Source organism: Perca fluviatilis, chromosome 5, assembly GCF_010015445.1.
Source record: "Perca fluviatilis chromosome 5, GENO_Pfluv_1.0, whole genome shotgun sequence".
Classification (NCBI taxonomy): domain Eukaryota; kingdom Metazoa; phylum Chordata; class Actinopteri; order Perciformes; family Percidae; genus Perca; species Perca fluviatilis.
The window spans coordinates 6,348,335-6,367,390 of NC_053116.1; the positions used below are offsets into that span (position 1 = coordinate 6,348,335).

The following is a 19,056-nucleotide window of genomic DNA, read 5'->3' on the forward strand; positions in this document are numbered from 1 at the left end:
CTGTCTGTCTTTATGGCATCAGTAGGCCTATAACATTGAGACAGTTTAATGACCGGTTAAAAACCTCTCGTAGTCTTGTTAAATAGTAGTCTAATTCGTGTTTTGGTACAGTTGGTTTTAACACCTGATGCGAACCGTACGGGAGTAGCCATCGTTTGACAATAGAACACAGTACATTTTATAATGTGGCAGTTTTGTGTGTCATGTTAATCAGCGTTTTTCCTGCATAGAGAATTCTTTAGCGCACGCATGCTTTCACTGATGCGCAAGCTGCTGCACTGTTGTGACCGCACCTGAACGCTACGCTGTGAAGCAAGCGCTAATTGGATATCAGTTTTACCGTCCATTTTTCTTCCTTCACATAAATAAAGGCATTTCCACCATGAGTTGGTGCGTAAAATGTATCGGAATGCAGGGAATTAAGTGTTTGATGCATGCTCAGAAAGACTTAGTGTCCACCCCAAAAGGCCCATTCTGAGCCAGGAAAAACCCTGTTAATGTAAACAAACAATAGATAGTAGCGGTGTAAAGATTCCCCGATACGCATATCCGGTTGTATTATCACAGATTACGGCTACATCGATACACGGACCCCAGCATCGGTCTGAAAGGACCAAGATTCGGCCGATGGCCCGATTCTGACGTTACGAATCGTTTGACTGAAGCTTTGCTGTCAACCCAACGAAGATGCTGCAGTGTGCGCAATGCTGTTAAATGTTGTTTATATGTTTATATATGCTGATGTAATTTGGTTCTAAGTGGCTAGCTAATTAAGTTGAAGTTACAGTGTAACGTTATACTATTCCCTGGTCCCTTTTACAAAACATATATTTATTTGAAGGTAGGCAATGCTTCTTTTACAGAATTGGTTTATTTTAATTTATAATGGGAAATTTATGTGTGTACATTAAACAAATATTAACTGTATCTATCAGATTAAATCGTATGTCATCGTGTCGCACCAAATTGTTTCAACATCGAATCGCACTAGGGCTGCTCCCTCTTAGTCGATTAGTCAACTAATCGGTCGTTTTGGTCTTAGTCAACTTAGATTTCGTTTGTCGATTAGTCATGTTTGATGCTTTTTTCATGCTGAATGACTTATTTCCAAGAAACTGACGAGCACATCTCTGGAATTAAACAAGAATTAAAGTGGTGCTTTTGCACGACTGTTGGCGGAGAAACTCAGATTTACAGATCTGTCGATTAAATCAACTAATCGATTAGTCGATACAATTGAATGATTGTTAGTTGACTAAGAATTTCTTCAATCGAGCACAGCCCTAAATCGCACTCAATCGTTCCAGATAAAAATGTATCGTCCCTGAACCGTATCGTAGCCCACGTATGGAATCGTCTTACGAGGGAGAGATGCACACTTCTAGTAAATATAATAATAAAAGGAGGAATAAAAAAATGTTAAACCAAATGTTACACCAAACATTCAACTAAATATTGCACATTTGATTAATCGCGTCTCCCCCCCCCCCCCCCCCACACCCAATCCACCCGGGCGCCCCCCCACACACCCCCCCCCCCCCCCCGGCCCGCGGTTTTTGTAGATTGGTTTGAATATGTGGTGTTCCCATTAAAAATGTATAGTGTGGCCTCAGAAGAAAAAAAATCGGCACTGAAAGACACACAACGCTACCAGGTAGAGTGCACTCAACACTGTGGGTGATTAAGTTTATCTAGAGATAGTCTACAGTATATCCACCACCTTCCATTTCTGGGATTGCTACGTTACCACCGGAAATTTGTTTGTGTTGGTGTTCTAAACTCCGGTAGCTAGACCATCTGTCCAGTCTGCGTTTTCTGTTGCACGACTAAAACAACTTTTGAACATACACATGTTCCACCAAAACAAGTTCCTTCCCGAGGCTATTTTTGCAAAGGCTCCGTTGCGCCGTCCGGAGCTTAGCACCGCCCAAGACGATTGTGATTGGTTAAAAGAAATGCCAATAAACCAGAGCCCGTTTTTCTCCCATCCCGGAATGCTGTGGGGACTAGCCAGACCTTCCTCCGCAGTGCTGTGGAGGAAGGTCTGGCAAAGCGAGACTAATCTAGAGATAACTTGCAGGTGTTTTACCCCATCGACCAATCGATTGGTTGAAGAGTAGGTCGAATTTCAGTCGACCAAGATTTTCTATGGCTGAATACAGCCCTAGAATGAATGCATCAGCTACTGGTGACTGGCGCAATGGACTTTTTTTGGACCAATTTATATGACCAAAGTGCCTTAATAATGACATTTATATATTTTCAGCATTAAAGTCGTAAGTAAAATGTAAAAATGTTTTTTTTCTAAACAATGGCATGCTATTTCATCCTTATGATGAAGGTATAGTTGCTGAAAATGTAGAGCATAGCTGAAGTTTGGCCTTATTTTGACTTATTTAGATTGACTCGACGTTGAACACCATCTTGACACCTGAAGTCCCTCTAGGAATCAGTGATGTCACGAGTTACTTTAAAAAGAAAAAAGTGAAATGTCCAGTGGTTGCTGTTCCCCACTGCACTATGAGCGCGTACATTGTTTTCCCAAGCTCTGTAGAAGACTTAAGTGCGCGTGTTTGGCGGGGCATCGGTTAAAAGCGTCATTCCTTAAGAAAATATGACGTTTTTCAAATTAAAAAAGTATGCAATTTCCCCATTCATTTGCTGTCTTTTTGTGGGATTTTTTTTTCTCTTTTTGGTCATTTTTGTTTTCTTTGGGGTTACTTTGGGCCTCCGCGGATATGTGGCGTCTCTTAGTAGTCGGTTTGTGTCCCTTTGTGGTAGTTTTGGTCTCTTTTTCACGTCATTTTGGACCGTTATTATTTCTATATCTGTGTCTAAAGCGTTGGAAAAGATAGAGCAGATAATAAATTAGGGCTGGGCAATATATCAATATTATATTGATATCATGATATGAGACTAGATATCGTCTTAGATTGTAATATCGTAAATGGCTTAAGTGTTGTCTTTTCCTGGTTTTAAAGGCTGCATTACAGTAAAGTGATGTCATTTTCTGAACTTACCAGACTGTTCTAGCTCTTCTATTATTTGTACCTTTACCCACTTAGTCATATCTACATTACTGAAGATTATTTATCTAAAATCTCAATGTGAAGATGTTTTGTTAAAAAACCAATTGTAAACCCTAGAATATCGCCACAATATCGACATCGAGGTGTTAGGACAAGAATATCGCAATATCTGATTTTCTCCATATCGCCCAGCCCTATAATAAATACATAATACTCAAAACGCTTAAAGGCAAAACTTGCTAAAGAAGTCCACTGGGGACCCAACTCCAATCATTAGATCTGAGGAAAGTCTTTTAGTTACATTTAGCTGCACCTAAACCTTCTAAGGGCAGGGAAAACCCTGGCATACATTTTTTAAAACCCTGAACTCTGAGAGAGTTATGGCCTTGCTCTACCCGTAGTACATAGAGAATTCAATCCAGATCCAAGTCATAAAAAAAAAAGCTCCATCAGCTGATATTTGGGACAATTACGTCAAATAAATAACTGTACTCTCCTTTACTTTTCCTACAGTCTGTCTTTGTGGTTTCGGAGTTTCTAGTGACCTTGGTGTACTTGATGGTATGTTTATGTATAAACTGACACAATGCTCCTCCCACGGGTCCAGTAAAAGTCTTGCTGTATACCTTGTCTGGTATTGCACAACCTTAGTAAAGGTAGAACTTGTCCTGTTCCTATTGGGATTCTTATATAATTCCTATTTGTGACCATATAAGGTGTTGCGTCTGGTTAGGCACTTTTAGGAGGAAGAGACACAGAAAAGCAGAAATGAATGTGTCGTGTTAATGTACACTTAATTTAAGCAGAGATGGTATTTTACAACTTCTCGTCCCTTCGCTGTCAGTGTTTTACCTTATTTGCCTTGGAAACCTTGGAAAAGCTAGAGCAGATAATACATACATAACACTAAAAAAGACAAAACTTGCTAAAGAAGTCCACTGGGGACAGACTGCAATTATTAGAGCTGAGAAAAGTTATTCATTTGGCTTAGGTGCTGCCTAAAAACGGCTCGGGTGCTGCACCTAAACCTTGTAATGGCAGGGTGACAACCCTGACTGTGTAGTACATGTCTTTTCACGAATCCTACTGGACAGCTTTGGGTGGTAAGAATCATAGTCAGACAGAAAGCACATAACAGCTCTTTTTTTGGTTCACTTCTCTGTTTTTCTACGTGGTGTGTCCGTCCGTCCGAGCATGTGGAACGGCTTGGCTATCAAATGTCAACATCCATCTCCTTTGTGTCCTGGTGAATCCTCGGGTTATGAGGTTCTGTTCTTGAAGCTGGTTCGAATTACACGCTGTTCTAAAACGGAAAAGAAAAGAAAGAATCCTCTTGGAAGAGAAGTGGGATTTGCTTGTAGGCTTTTTTTTTCTCTCACGTGACTGAACTAGGAATCTATACCGATTATTATTAGTAGTTAATGGAACCGATATTTGGAACAGATATGCATACTGTACAGTAAAAATTAAAATCTTTTGTTTAAATGTTTTAAGCCGTTATTAAAAAAACCTGACACTTTAAACTTAATACACATTCCAAAAAATGAATACATAAAAACTAAAATATCTTCCTGAAGTAGTAGCGCACTTTCTAATAAATTAACTTGGCTGGCAAAACACGGGGTTGGGGTGGGGGACCTTGCACACTTATACCTGATAGAAGGTTTTTTTCCTCCTTCCTGTTGCCAGTTGGTACACACTTCCCCTTCCTGTGTCTTTCTTCATTGTCTGTTGCTTGCTTCCTCTTTTTTTTTTTTTTTTTTTTTTAAGATGGCCATCCTCGTCTTCTCTTCCTCTGTCTCCAATCGCACGTGCTACTTCTGTCTCTCCCGTTTCTTTTTGTCCACATTTATCTAGCGATGTGTGCTTTTGTCTGTGTACATGGTTGCCAGTCTGTGAGGTGTGTGTGTTTATTTTTATCACCATCACCTCTTTTTCTTTTCCCTTTATTGAGATTGAGAGTCACTTTAACAAGGGGGAGCCCTGGCCAAGACAGCAGGATAAAGAGTTCCACATTAAAGAACAAGCAGCAGACTTAAAACCATGGGCGATCTTAGACCCTTGTTTAAGCTCAAGCCCCCCTAAATTTCATCTCAGCCCCCCTAAAAAGTATAATAATAAAAAACATATTATTATTTATTTTTTCAATACATTTTAGTGCTTCAAGTTAGAGTTTGCGAACTTGTCAGTGACAATTACAGGTTGAAAGGTCTTGAAACAGGTTTAATATCCTGTGTCGCTGTAGCTAATGCTATCCACCTGTAACCCAGTCAAGGAAAGGATTAACGGAAAAGTAGTGTTGGCCAATCAGAGGAGGTGGTGTCAGACTCCCGCCTTTGGCTGAGTCTCTATCTGATCTATCAGAGGGAGAGCAGGAGTGCGGTTGTGAAGTTTAAGGTTGGTAGTCCCCAGAGAAGAAGTTGGTCATTTCATGGTGCAGATTAGTACCCAAATTGAAACGGAAGCTACTAAAATTGCTGAATTTTAGAACACTGTGTCAAATTGTTGTTACTGCGACTTGTAAAGTGTCAGGTTTAGTTCCATCATAGTGTTAATAGTTTCAAAAACGTACAACGATAGCTCAGTTGGTAGGGTGGGCGCCCACATGTAGAGGTGCACTCCTCAACCCAGCGGGTCCGGGTTCGACTCCGACCTGCGGCCCTTTGCTGCATGTCATTCCCCCCTCCCTCTCTCCTTTCATGTCTTCATCTGTCCTGTCAATTAAAGGCCTAAAATGTCCCCCCAAAAAAACATTGTAGCTGACGTTGTTGTTCTAGCTCAGAGATTATCAGACAAAGAAATTACTGATTTTGCAGGGGGGGGTTTAACACTTTTGCAAGGCACTGTATCCATGTCACTTTCTCATTAGGGGCTGAGCCCCCCTAAAGGTCTGATCCTAGAATCTCCCCTGCTTAAAACAAAACAGCAAATTTCATCAAACAAGGAATGATCAGTGTTCAGTAACAGATCATGTACATGTAAATAGCCCTTCATCCTGTTCTTAATTGTCCATGCTAATAAAATACACTAGTTCAGTCTTTATTGGTGGTTTGATGTTGTAAGTGGATAGAAATCCACACCAAAAAAAGCATTCCTATGTCATCACTGATGAAAACCTTAGAGCTCACGAATGTCGAATGTTTGTCCAGGAATCGTATTTTTAGCTTGACCACCACTGTGAAATGAAAGCTGCAAGATTGTTAAATCCTTGTTAAAGGTGCAATATGTAATATTGTATGTAATACTGGCATCTAGCGGTTAAAATATTTACTGCACTACTAATTCAAAATACTGGAGAGTCGTTTCCCCCGCCCCCTTCTTCCCAGACTCGAAGTTCACGGGGGTTGCCAGGCTGAGACCGCAGCATTCACAACAATGTTGCTAGACGCTTTTCTCACATAGCCAGACATTACTCCACAGCACAGCAGAGTAGCTAACGTTAGATGCTAGTCTCACATAGCCAGACATTACTCCACAGCACAGCAGAGTAGCTAACGTTAGATGCTAGTCTCACATAGCCAGACATTACTCCACAGCACAGCAGAGTAGCTAACGTTAGATGCTAGTCTCACATAGCCAGACATTACTCCACAGCACAGCAGAGTAGCTAACGTTAGATGCTAGTCTCACATAGCCAGACATTACTTCACAGCACAGCAGAGTAGCTAACGTTAGATGCTAGTCTCACATAGCCAGACATTACTTCACAGCACAGCAGAGTAGCTAACGTTATATGATGGCTATATTGACAGTCATAAAAGCCCGTGCTCACGCGGAGCTCTGTAACCAACTGACAGACACACTTTTTCGGGTTAAAATTACAGTATGAACCGCTAAAAACACAACAACCTCACCGTCCTCTCCACACGCCAGTCAGGCACACTTCCTTGGCTTAGAATTACAATACGAAACGCTAAAAATACCACTAGCTACCTTGCCGACTGAACACACTTCATTGGCTTAGAATTACGGCAACAATCGCTAAACACACTGCAAACTCACAGTCCTCTCTTCCCGATTTACAGCCCCCCTCTTGTGGCTTAAAATAACTCACCATTGTTGGCTCTGGCTGCTGAACTACACGTTGTAAACAGCCATGGGCTGCTTGCCTGGTCCTCCCGGTAACGTTAGCAGTTAAGAGGGTTAGCATGGCGGCGTTAGCCAGGACCAGTCGAGATCACTTTACTGGCTGTCTCAATTGTTTTTGCGAGTAACCAACTCGGGTACTCTAGCTAATAAGTCAATGTGAGTACACAAATGTTGAAATGACATAAAATGCCCGTCCCTAGTGGCTGTGATAAATTAACCTGAAGCTAATGTTTACCTGTTCAGGAGGAAATAAGCCAATTCTGCATCCTTTTGGGATCTAAGCTGTCTCCGTCTTTCAAATACATCTCCAATATTTACCAGGGGGTTGTTACGTCTCTGGTCACGCAACTGTTAGAAACATGTTGTTTGTTCGTTTTTTTAGGTCGGGTAGAATCTATCTCCGTTGATCCTGTTCGTTTGTGTGCTGCTTTCATGGCTGTACTACCGTTACAGCTGTAGCGCGCTGGGTTTATGTTTTTACAGGTATATCTGGCAACCCGGCCTGGCTGTCAAACTGGGCAGTTGATAACAACACACAGATCAAAACATAAACATAAATTCCTTCACGGAATGTAAATTTAAAAAAGAAAAAATACTGACATTAGCATTATTGTTTCCTTAATGTCTGATGAGGCATTGGTGTCATTTTTGGATTTATTACAGTACAAATATTACATATTGGACCTTTAAATCTCAGGCTCCAACAATTACTTTCATTATTGATTCATCGGCTAATTAGTTATATAACATGTCCTCGTAAAATGCAAATTTTTTTCAGAAGCTCAATGTGATCAGAATAGTTTTTGTCTATATCAACCTGGAACCAGGGAACTGATGCTTGAAATTCGACTTCAATGACTTCAATGACTTAATGACGTAAATTGATCAAAACAAAAGGTTTCAGATTATCGCGTAATGAGTGCGCAACATGGAGGATTATTCTTCCTTCTCCGCTAAATGAAAATCTTAACATTCATTTTTGTCGCCCAGATTAAGTTATTTTGATGTCATGTGTGGTCACTAGTTGAGAACTGTGGATAACAGGAGGGTTAAGCCCCGGTCCGGTCCAGTATGAACTGGTTTGGTCCAATGTTATACAATGATCCAATGGTGTTGGAGCCCAAATATGGTCTACTATTCACCGGCGGATATTGCCCTGGTTTGGTCCAATGCGACTGGGTGTTAAAGCCTTGAATTGGTCCAATAATATATAATGTTAAGCCCTGTTTTGTTTGAATATTTGGTGGTGATTTAGCCTTGCTTTGGTCAAGTGTCTGCTGGAGTTTTATTGTGTTTAAGCCTTGGCTTGTCGAATATTTACTGGTCATTTTGCCCTCGTTTGGTCCAGTATTTGTTGGTGTTTTAGCCTCGGTTTGTCCATTATGTAAGGGTTAATGCCCGACAAGGTGTCCATTGTCAGGTATTAATGGACGACGGCGATGCGTGAACCGGTTGCTACATTCGTGAGCTACATTAATACATGACAATGGACACCTCGAAGGGCATTAACCCTCTTATACCATGGTCACTTGCTGAAAAACATATTTTTAAAACATTAGTTGATAATTAGTTTTACAATCGAAATAAAGTTTATCCAAACAATAACTCTAACTGTTTCCCTGGTTACGCCTGACGGTTTGACTAATACCTGGAACAATCATTCCCATCCATCAGGTTCTTATGCAATGCAAACGTTGTAGACTCCCCCAGGAATTAGGAAGGACCTTAGATACGACATGCCTCCCATAGCAACCGGAGATATTTATATAGTCCGCTCAGCTGGTAGAACCCTTCAGTTTAGCTACGAGCCAGAAAGCTAACGCTATGCTAGCAAGATCCAAAGTCAATAACATTGTGTACAGTTGGCAATCAGTAAAAATTATTTGACAGTATGTTGAACAACAAGACAAGCTAGCTATCCAGCCATGTCATTGTCCCCAAAACAATATAACGACTTTTACGAAGAATTTGATCCGCGATGTGTAACGTTACTGTCGGCTGCAGCGGCGCAGCCTGAAGCAGCGAGCTGAACAGTGAACGGGATGTGAGATAACGTTATTCTCTGTGAAACAAAGTCAGTCCAGAGGGCCAGCAGAACTTACTTCTTGCAGCCTGTGTGTTTTAGCGCCATCCTGTGGTGTTCAGAGGACAAGTTGGAAATAATAAATCCAAATATCCTTTTTGATTTAATGTAGCGCATTCATTTAGAACAGTAAACAATCAGTTTCACCGGAACTCCTTTAGTAGGTGTCCTACATCACTTTTTAATGGACACCCTGCAGCCAATCAGAATGGAGTATTCACCCAGACCATGGTATAATCAATGGTGTTTAGCCCTGTGTTGATCCAGTTGTTACTGTAATGGTGTTTTAGTCAAGGATGCACAGATGCAACTTTTCCTCTCCCGATACCAATACGGCAACTCAGTTTATCTGCCAATACGATACCAGTGACTTCTTTTTCCCAGTCTGTATAACCTCACTGCATGGAACTCATTGGAATAATTTTTACGTACGGTATCATGAAGCCAGGGACTAGAGACTGAGTCGGAAGCCAAAAGTGACTTAACCATTTTGAAACACAGAACGTCGTAATGAAGAGTCCGTATGTCGTGTCATGGCTGATACCAAATCCCCTTAATAATGGCAGTATGTATAATGTTAATATTTATCATTTGCTATAATGGAGTTTTAATGTGTCAATGTAACCCGTGTCATCTTTGAAGTAGCAGGGACTTTCTGTTGCTCTTGATTAAATTGTGTGAGGACATCATGAAAGAAGTTCATGGAAACCTAAAATGATTGACTTTATTTTTAACGGAACTTTTGGAAATTGAAACTCAGTCGATGATTATCCGATTTCTTTCATGTGTGCCTTTCTCAGAGTTTTTGTGTAATAGACAAAGGATCCACCATTAATGGAAGATCCTTAAGGTGACAGGTAAATGATTGGTACACGCACACACACTCACCATGGCCTCTTTTTCTCTCCTCGTGTGTGTGTGTGTATGTATGTGTGTGTGCTACTGCCTGTGTACACCTGTGTTTTTGTGGATTAATGTACCTGGATGTTGTTGCATGTTGTGGGTGATACTGTGTGTGTGTGTGTGTGTGTGTGTGTGTGTTTTATATGCGTTTAAATTGTGTTTTTGGTTCATGACTGCATGTTCTTGTGGGATTTCACAAACTCATGTTTGACTGTGTGTTTTTGTGATGCATTTGTATTGTGCTCATGTGTGCTACGGTGTGGCATTTTACATGAATGCATGTTTGCTTCTACATTTGTGCATTCCTGTGTGTGTGCGCGCGCACGTGTGTGTGTGTGTGTGTATGTATGTATATGTGTGTGTATTTATAAAGGAGAGGTCCGAGGCAGAAGGGGGGATGACATGCATGTGCCCGGCCCACTAACATCGCTGACGACTCACACACTAACCGAGTGCCCGCCCTCACGACATGACGGACGTACTGGTAAACCAACTGCACCTCTTCCTCTCTCTGTCTCCCAGATCCCCCTTTTCTTGCTTTTCCTCTCTGTGTTCACCTTCTTTATGTCTTTATGTGTTTGGAACTGAAACGCCTGCTAGCAAAGGAGCAGGCTAACGGGAATAACAGAATAACGTGACTGTTCCCAGCACAGCATACGTAGCGGGTGTGTACTCTCTCTCTCTCTTGCGTTGTGTCGTGTTACTGACGAAGTCGTCGCTCTTCGTTGGCTATCACAGCCGTTTATTCTGATAAATAGCAGAATAGTGTTTCACAATCACGCTCGTCGCTATAAAGAGCTCCAGTTAGCTAAATGAAAACAGAAATTATTCAGTTTACTGTTGCCACGGTTGTATCATAAAAGTTAGTTTATCAAGCTAGGCTAATCAGACTAGCAAGCTAACACAACGTGGTGAACTTTTTCATTTAAGCTAAAACAAAAGAAACAAAACAAAAATGGTCTCTAATATAAAAATTAGAGACCTCCCGTGTGGATATACAGCATGCATACTAACATATTATCACAATGAACACATTTACTTAGCTATAACAGTGGCGCTCAGTATATGCGACTTACCGTGAAACAGGCTACTGCAGACTGGTGATGGTGTGTAAGACCTTACCATAAAGTCTGCAGAATAGCACCAATACATGCCGCTCGTGTTACAGAAAAAGCCTGTCTCATATGGAAACTACTAGCCAAATGAAAAGTTACCTTTTAATGGCAAGTGGAATTATTAACTCCGCTACACGTACTGCAGCAAACTTGCGTCCTTGCTGTTCTATCTAATCCATCTAGCTGGTAGGGTTTATCCCGATCAAGTTTTTTTTTTTTTTTTTTATATTGGGTAGATCTACCGATACTGAGTCTGATCGGATATTTGCTTTCATGTTGATTGAATTTGTATCTGACACCAAACCTGCAAACTAGTCGCTTTTTGGCGAAAATTGCCATTTTGATTGAGAAAATGTCATCCACGTGAATCGTGTAGATCCGAAGAGTTTTTATTTTAGGGGGGGGGTTCTGAGACCCGGTGCTTAACGACCGTTATCTACCGGATCGAATAGCAATGCGGATTTCGGTGCCTTATTAAGGTGCCACTTAAATGCCTGCGCTTCTCTCTGATGCTCCGAAAACGGACGTTAGAGGGAACTGAAACATCGCTGCACGGGACGCTAGTTAACTACACTAGTAGTTAGCTAGTTAACACTACACTCGACAGCAGGTAACGTTAGCCTACCGTTAGCTAGCAGCTGGAGTAAACACGGTTAAATGCTGACAGCTAAACAGTGTAAAAGTGTGTCTGTATTTCACTGGAGAGGATTCCAACAACAGTCTGTAGCTGCCGTTGTCTGAAAAACACACAGCCTCGCCTCGCCAGCCTCGTGGTGCATTCAGAGTAATTGTAAAATACCCTTTTCCCATCCAGTGGTTGTTTTTATTATTTATTTATTATTATTTTGATAAATTGTCCATAGAACGTGACTCACAGTTGTCTTTCTGTTTATTTGCATTTCAAATTGCATTATGGCACCCAAGCGTCATGTTGTTAAAAACAAAAAGCCTTGAAAGCATCAAAATAAGCGTCAAACGTCAAAGTGTAACAAAGCATCAAAAGCATAAAAAACTGATTTCATTTCAGAAGTTTACTAACAGAGAATTTTAAATAACAGTAAATATCAATGTGAAAAACTGTGTTTTTACTGAAGCTACACACAAAACTTAATTTTGTAATTAGGGGTAATGAGCTGCCAGAAACCTTTTCTGTTATTTTACAGATTTATTTCTTAGAGTGTAGAACGAATATTATAACAGTAATGAGTCTCGCTCATGTCTTCCATCGTTGCCGCTAGTAGATGTGAAATGCATCCTGGGATGCATGTGTACCCCGAGTCCACATGCAATATTATTTTTCCCACTATGGCCACGCCAAGACCCGCCCTTCAATAGCTACTATTGGCCAGGTGTCCATGCTTACGCAAGGCAACGTCACCTGATTTGTACAGATCCTATCCCCTGACCAATCGGCTATCCTAACCTTAACCACTCGAGGTGAAATGCCTAACCCCAACCAATCAAGCTGCTTCGTAGGGTGGGTCTTAGCGTGGCCATAGTGGGATTCGTAATTTTGCAGTCCACACACTCAAATCAGCACCCAAAGCATCATGGATGAAAATGGGTGCAGCAAGAAGATTCCTGGACATTTGGACTGTATTTGGCCAAATGTGGATTGAACAAAACTTGAAAAACTAGTCGGATCGTGACTGAGGACATTTCTAGTGTCCAAGAGCACCCGCGGCGCTACCATTGGGCCCCACCCATTTTAGGTCTGGGCCCGCCCATTTTGACCCAGGCCTATAGTGAGTAGTGAGTGATTTTCAGTCTAGCAGTTCATCCAATAAGCAGCCCGAGGAAAGCTTTGAGTGAAAGCTTCTCAGCCAATCAGCGGCTTCTACCCCATGTGTGGACTCTTAAGCCCGCCCACAGGCTGCATCGTCACCAGCAAGTGATCCAATGAAATGAAGGACGTTTGTGCGCAAGCTTTTCAAGCTAGCTCAATGAGACAGACACAGACTGTAGCTATTAGCTAATATGAAATGCAAAGCAGCTTGTTTTCATTTAAATTCAGCAAGAAACGCTCCGCGATTACAAGTGACAAGTTACCATCCTGCTCGGCCGTCCTCTCCCCATCAAGTCCTCCCGTAGCCACCCCCCTCACACCAGCAAGTCAAGTAGGCTAACAGTTAGGCTAACAGTTAGGCTAATGTTATCGTTAGTGTCTGGCTGTCTGTATGCAGGGGGAACCCGTTTTTTTTGGCTTATTTTAACTGGTCCATCCAGTTTTCTGGAGGCCCACCTACAATCAAAATCCTGGCGACGCTAGTGTCCAAAAGAACACAAAGTTTGCAGTTTGAGAGGCCCAGTGTCACTGGTGTAGCTGAACGCCCAACGGACTGGGCCCACAAGTGTGCTTTTTTAGCAACGTAACTGAATTTCAGTATAAAAAGAAAGAGCTACAACTAAATGTAAGCCGACAATATAAAGGCTCTTTTGCCACTAACTTTGATTAAGTTAATTAGCTAAATTGAACAAGTGTAGTTGTAACTTTTAAATATTGATATCGGTATCACCCTGAAAAATCCAGTACCGGTTGGGCTGTACTCTACCTTCTCACCCCTCCTCTCCATCCTTCTCCTAAATCAAACTGTCATGTCATTTCCACGTCACTGCTTGACTATATAAACCTGCTGCCAGTTTGTTTCCATCATATCTGCTTGTCATTTCTCTCGCACGTTTGCCTTCTTACCTTTTCTCTTACTTTTTCTCTCGCTCTCTCCCTTACTTGTTTTCTTATCTCTCACTCTCTCCCTTACCTTTAGTATCTCTGTCTCTCCCTTACCTTACTTTTCTCTCACTCTCTCCCTTGTTTTCTTATCTCTCACTCTCTCCCTTACCTTTCTTATCTCACTCTCCGTTACCTTACTTATCTCTCACTTTCTCTCTTGTTTACTTATCTCTCACTCTCTCCCTTACTTGTTTTCTTATCTCTCACTCTCTTCCTTACCTTTCTTATCTCTCACTCTCTCCCTTACCCTTCTTATCTCTCACTCTCTCCCTTTACTTCTTATCTCACTCTCTCCGTTACCTTCTTATCTCTCACTCTCTCCCTTACCTTTCTTATCTCTCACTCTCTCCCTTACCTTTCTTATCTCTCACTCTCTCCCTTACCTTTAGTATCTCTCACTCTTTCCCTTACCTTACTTATCTCTCACTCTCTCCCTTGTTTTCTTATCTCTCACTCTCTTCCTTACCTTTCTTATCTTTCTCTCTCCCTTACTTGTTTTCTTATCTCTCACTTTCTTCCTTACCTTTCTTATCTCTCACTCTCTCCCTTACCTTTAGTATCTCTCAGTCTCTCCCTTACCTTACTTATCTCTCACTCTCTCCCTTGTTTTCTTATCTCTCACTCTCTTCCTTACCTTTCTTATCTCTCCCTCTCTCCCTTGTTTTCTTATCTCTCACTCTCTTCCTTACCTTTCTTATCTTTCACTCTCTCCCTTACCTTTAGTATCTCTCAGTCTCTCCCTTACCTTACTTATCTCTCACTCTCTCCCTTGTTGTCTTATCTCTCACTCTCTTCCTTACCTTTCTTATCTCTCACTCTCTCCCTTGTTTTCTTATCTCTCACTCTCTCCCTTACTTGTTTTCTTATCTCTCACTCTCTTCCTTACCTTTCTTATCTCTCACTCTCTCCCTTACTTGTTTTCTTATCCCCCACTCTCTCCCTTACTTGTTTTCTTATCTCGCACTCTCTCCCTTACCTTCTTATCTCGCACTCTGTCCCTTACCTTCTTATCTCGCAGTCTCTCCTTAACTTGTTTTCTTATCTCTCATTCTCTCTCCCTTGTCTTTTTATCTCGCTCTCCCCCATTCCACCCATTCCCTCTCCCTCACTATCTCTGCCTCTCAGCCACTTCCACTCTTCATGTCCCCCTCTCTCCTTCTCTAGGTTTTCTTCCCACCAAATTCCTTCACTCTCTCAACTCACTGTCGCCCTGTTCCCCCCCCACTCCCCTCTCTCTTTCTCTCTCTTCCTCTCTCTCTCCCTCCCTCTCTCATCTTTCCTATTCTGCTTCATTTAAATGTTTCTTCATGCAAGGATACTGTTAAAGGAACTACATACACGCTGGTTATGAAGTACACTTTGTCCTTCCGTTACGTGGGGCAACCCAGCCTGAGCTATGATACACGGGGGAGGGGGAAACCCTCTGTATGGATTGTGAGTATAGATGGCTGTTCCCGCGACAGTAGTTTGAGTAGTAAGTTCATACAGCAAAGTGTTCACAGACCTTCACACATACACTACGTACGGACCAAAGGTATGTGGACACTACGGCTGCACAATATGAGGAAAAATATCTCATTGCGGTTATTTTCATTAGATATCGGGATTGCGACATGAGTCACGATATCGGAGGTGATCATTTTGGTATCGTTCACATTTTCATTGAAAAACATAAAACTTGAAATGATTATAGTGTGATATTTGCGAGGATCTGTACCAAACAGAGATTTCTTTCTGTAGTCTGTAGGATAGGATTTGTAGTCCGGGATGTTTCGGAGCGGCTGCGGCCATGACTGACAGCTGAAGTCACGAGGACTCACGAGATCTCGCGAATTCACGCCTGATCGCGTGATATAACAGGATGTAGTTTCTACAAATCAGAACCACAAACTTGACTTCAGGCCTGACTCCGCCCATTATGACGTTTTCAAGGTCTAAGTGCAGGGAAATATGATCCGCCGTGAGCATGGTGTATTTTATTTAGAAAATTTAACCCAATGTTTTATTTTGTTTCTGTGCTTGACTTTCTGTTCCGCACAATCTGCCCTGTGCTGAATTGCTGCGGAGCTCTCCGGCATCCGTCAAAGTTGAGATGCCCAAACCATGAGAACCAGGCCCGGACCGACAGTATGCGCTGCCTACTTACGGCTATGTAATGGTGCAGAGCTGGGAAGACACGTTCCTATATCTCCTCCTTGGATGCCTGGGGCATTTATGCAGCTCGAGGGGACATGTAGTCCGATTTGTAAAGTTTGGTGGCGGTGTGAAAAAGTGAGATTGAGTTGACAAGTCTAGACTGGACTCAAGTGGTGTCCAAGTTTAGAGGAAGACGGAATGTAAACGTTGGGTTTAGCAGAATTTCCCTTTAAGCCATCAGGGCATGAATAAGCCCACGCAACCATGTAGGGTGCCTGTGTGCGCGTGTGCGTGTGTGTGTGTGTGGACACCAGGTCTGATTCATCAAGTTTCAGAAAGAAACCAAGAAACCCCGTGTGTCACAATACCTCTGACTCTGTTTCCTGCTTCTCTCTCTCTCTCTCTGTCTCTCTCTCTCTCTCTCTCTCTCTCTCTCTCTCTCCCCATCTTTTCCTGTTGCATTGAACTGCCTTTCGTCTCTCTCTTCCTCCTTTGCTGGAGTGAAGGCGTGTTTGATTGATGGAAACGTCGCGGCTATTAGCCGCCGAGCGAGAGAAAGAGAAGGAGCCGTTTGTTCTTTCACTCAGTCGTCCGTCGTGGATCCACCATTGAATCGTCTCGTCTCTGGTGAGCGCTGCCGCTGCTGCTGCTGCTGCTGCTGAGTGCTTTCTGTGTGCTGCCAGTTTAACGTGCCACTTACTGAACAGGGTTTGCTTGTTTTGTACGCTCTTACAAGTTGTGCCTTTATAGCTCAACAGGTAAAGCAAGGCAGTACCGGGGTCAGTGGTTTGATTTCCCTCTCTGGCTGCTCGTGAAGTGGCTATGAGTGTGGATTTCACTTCATTTCTGAAAATCTAGGTGATTTACCAGCGCCCGTTCTCTGTTGTCTCTCTGAGGAAATGCTAGAGATGAACGTGAAAATGCATCGTCATCAAACTTTAAACAAGGCTGCTTGTCTCAGTTCCTGTGAAGTGGACATCCCGGGGACGTTGCCTAAAAAACAAGAAATAACCTGCATATTTTATACGTTGGATTTCACACTTTGCGGGCAGGCATCTGCTTTCTTTTCTTTCTTTTTTTAAAGGTCCCATGACATGGTGCTCTTTGGATGCTTTTATATAGACCTTAGTGGTCCCCTAATACTGTATCTGAAGTATCTTTTATATAGGCCTTAGTGGTCCCCTAATACTGTATCTGAAGACTCTTTTATATAGACCTTAGTGGTCCCCTAATACTGTATCTGAAGTCTCTTTTATATAGACCTTAGTGGTCCCCTAATACTATATCTGAAGTCTCTTTTATATAGACCTTAGTGGTCCCCTAATACTGTATCTGAAGTCTCTTTTATATAGGCCTTAGTGGTCCCCTAATACTGTATCTGAAGTCTCTTTTATATAGGCCTTAGTGGTCCCCTAATACTGTATCTGAAGTCTCTTTTATATAGACCTTAGTGGTCCCCTAATACTGTATCTGAAGTCTTTTTATATAGACCTTAGTGGTCCCCTAATACTGTATCTGAAGTCTTTTTTTTATATAGGCCTTAGTGGTCCCCTAATACTGTATCTGAAGTCTCTTTTATATAGACCTTAGTGGTCCCCTAATACTGTATCTGAAGTCTCTTTTATATAGACCTTAGTGGTCCCCTAATACTGTATCTGAAGTCTCTTTTATATAGACCTTAGTGGTCCCCTATTACTGTATCTGAAGTCTCTTTTATATAGACCTTAGTGGTCCCCTAATACTGTATCTGAAGTAGAGATGTTCCGATACCGATACCAGTATCGGTATCGGCTCCGATACTGCCTAAAACGCTGGTATCGGTATCGGGAAGTACTGGAGTTTATGCACCGATCCGATACCCGCGTAATGAAACCCTAAAGAAAATCTACGTTAAAGTAGTTTATTTATGTTCTTTTCATTATAACTATAAAAGAAAGAAGTTCTGGGGCATTCCTTGTTTGCGTTTGTTCATGTTTCACAAAGAGTTTAATCTGAGCCAGACCGACAACAAAGAAAGAAATCATATCACATCCATACAGAGATAGTAGTATACAGATGTTAAAACATAATGAAATATATGACTCACTGGTATCGGATCGGTACTCGGTATCGGCCGATACGCAAGTTCAGGTATCGGAATCGGTATCGGGAAGCAAAAAAGTGGTATCGGACCATCTCTAATCTGAAGTCTCTTTTATATAGACCTTAGTGGTCCCCTAATACTGTATCTGAAGTCTCTTTTATATAGACCTTAGTGGTCCCCTAATACTGTATCTGAAGTCTCTTTTATATAGACCTTAGTGGTCCCCTAATACTGTATCTGAAGTCTCTTTCATATAGACCTTAGTGGTCCCCTAATACTGTATCTGAAGTCTCTTTTATATAGACCTTAGTGGTCCCCTAATACTGTATCTGAAGTCTCTTTCCAGAAATTCAGCCTTGGTGCAGAATTACAGCCACTAGAGCCAGTCCCACAATGAGCTTTCCTTAGGATGTGCCATTTCTGTGTCTGTAGCTATTGAGGAGGAGAGGGGGGGCAAGGTGGAGGGTGGGGGTGTGGCCTTGACCAACTGCCACTTTGCTCGTTTGAAAGCCATGATGTCTCTCTCTCATGGGCGGGCCAAATTCTCTGGGCGGGCAAAGCAGAGAAAGGGGAGGTAACCTTTCTCCTTATGACCTCATAAGGAGAAGATTCCTGATTGGTCCATCTGATCTTTCATTTTCTCAAAGGCAGAGCAGGATACCCAGGGCTCGGTTTACACCTATCACCATTTCTAGCCACTGGGGGACCATAGGCAGGCTGGGGGAACTCATATTAATGTTAAAAAACCTCATAAAGTGAAATTTTCATGCCATGGGACCTTTTAAGATAATTATTTGGGCATTTTCGCCTTTAATCACCCTGGACCTCTGCGCTGAGGAATTAACCTATTTATATGGGCTCTACCAGCTGAGCTACCCAGGCGCCCA

General features: G+C 42.1%; 1 protein-coding gene across 4 annotated transcripts in view; it reads left to right on the forward strand.

Annotated features, from left to right (window-relative positions):
• rgs19 (regulator of G protein signaling 19) overlaps nucleotides 1–19,056 on the forward strand; it is a 47,395-nt gene that overhangs the window by 2,227 nt on the left and 26,112 nt on the right. Inside the window, exon 2 of one of the 4 annotated variants that reach the window (XM_039801480.1) lies at nucleotides 10,478–10,588. The exons of 2 other annotated variants lie outside the window; for them this stretch is intronic. In XM_039801480.1, coding sequence (XP_039657414.1) covers nucleotides 10,574–10,588 — 15 coding nt within the window. In that variant the 5' untranslated portion in view covers nucleotides 10,478–10,573. Of the gene's footprint in view, nucleotides 1–10,477; nucleotides 10,589–16,539; nucleotides 16,714–19,056 lie in introns of those variants that run through there. One more of the 4 variants, XM_039801481.1, reaches the window with a different exon arrangement.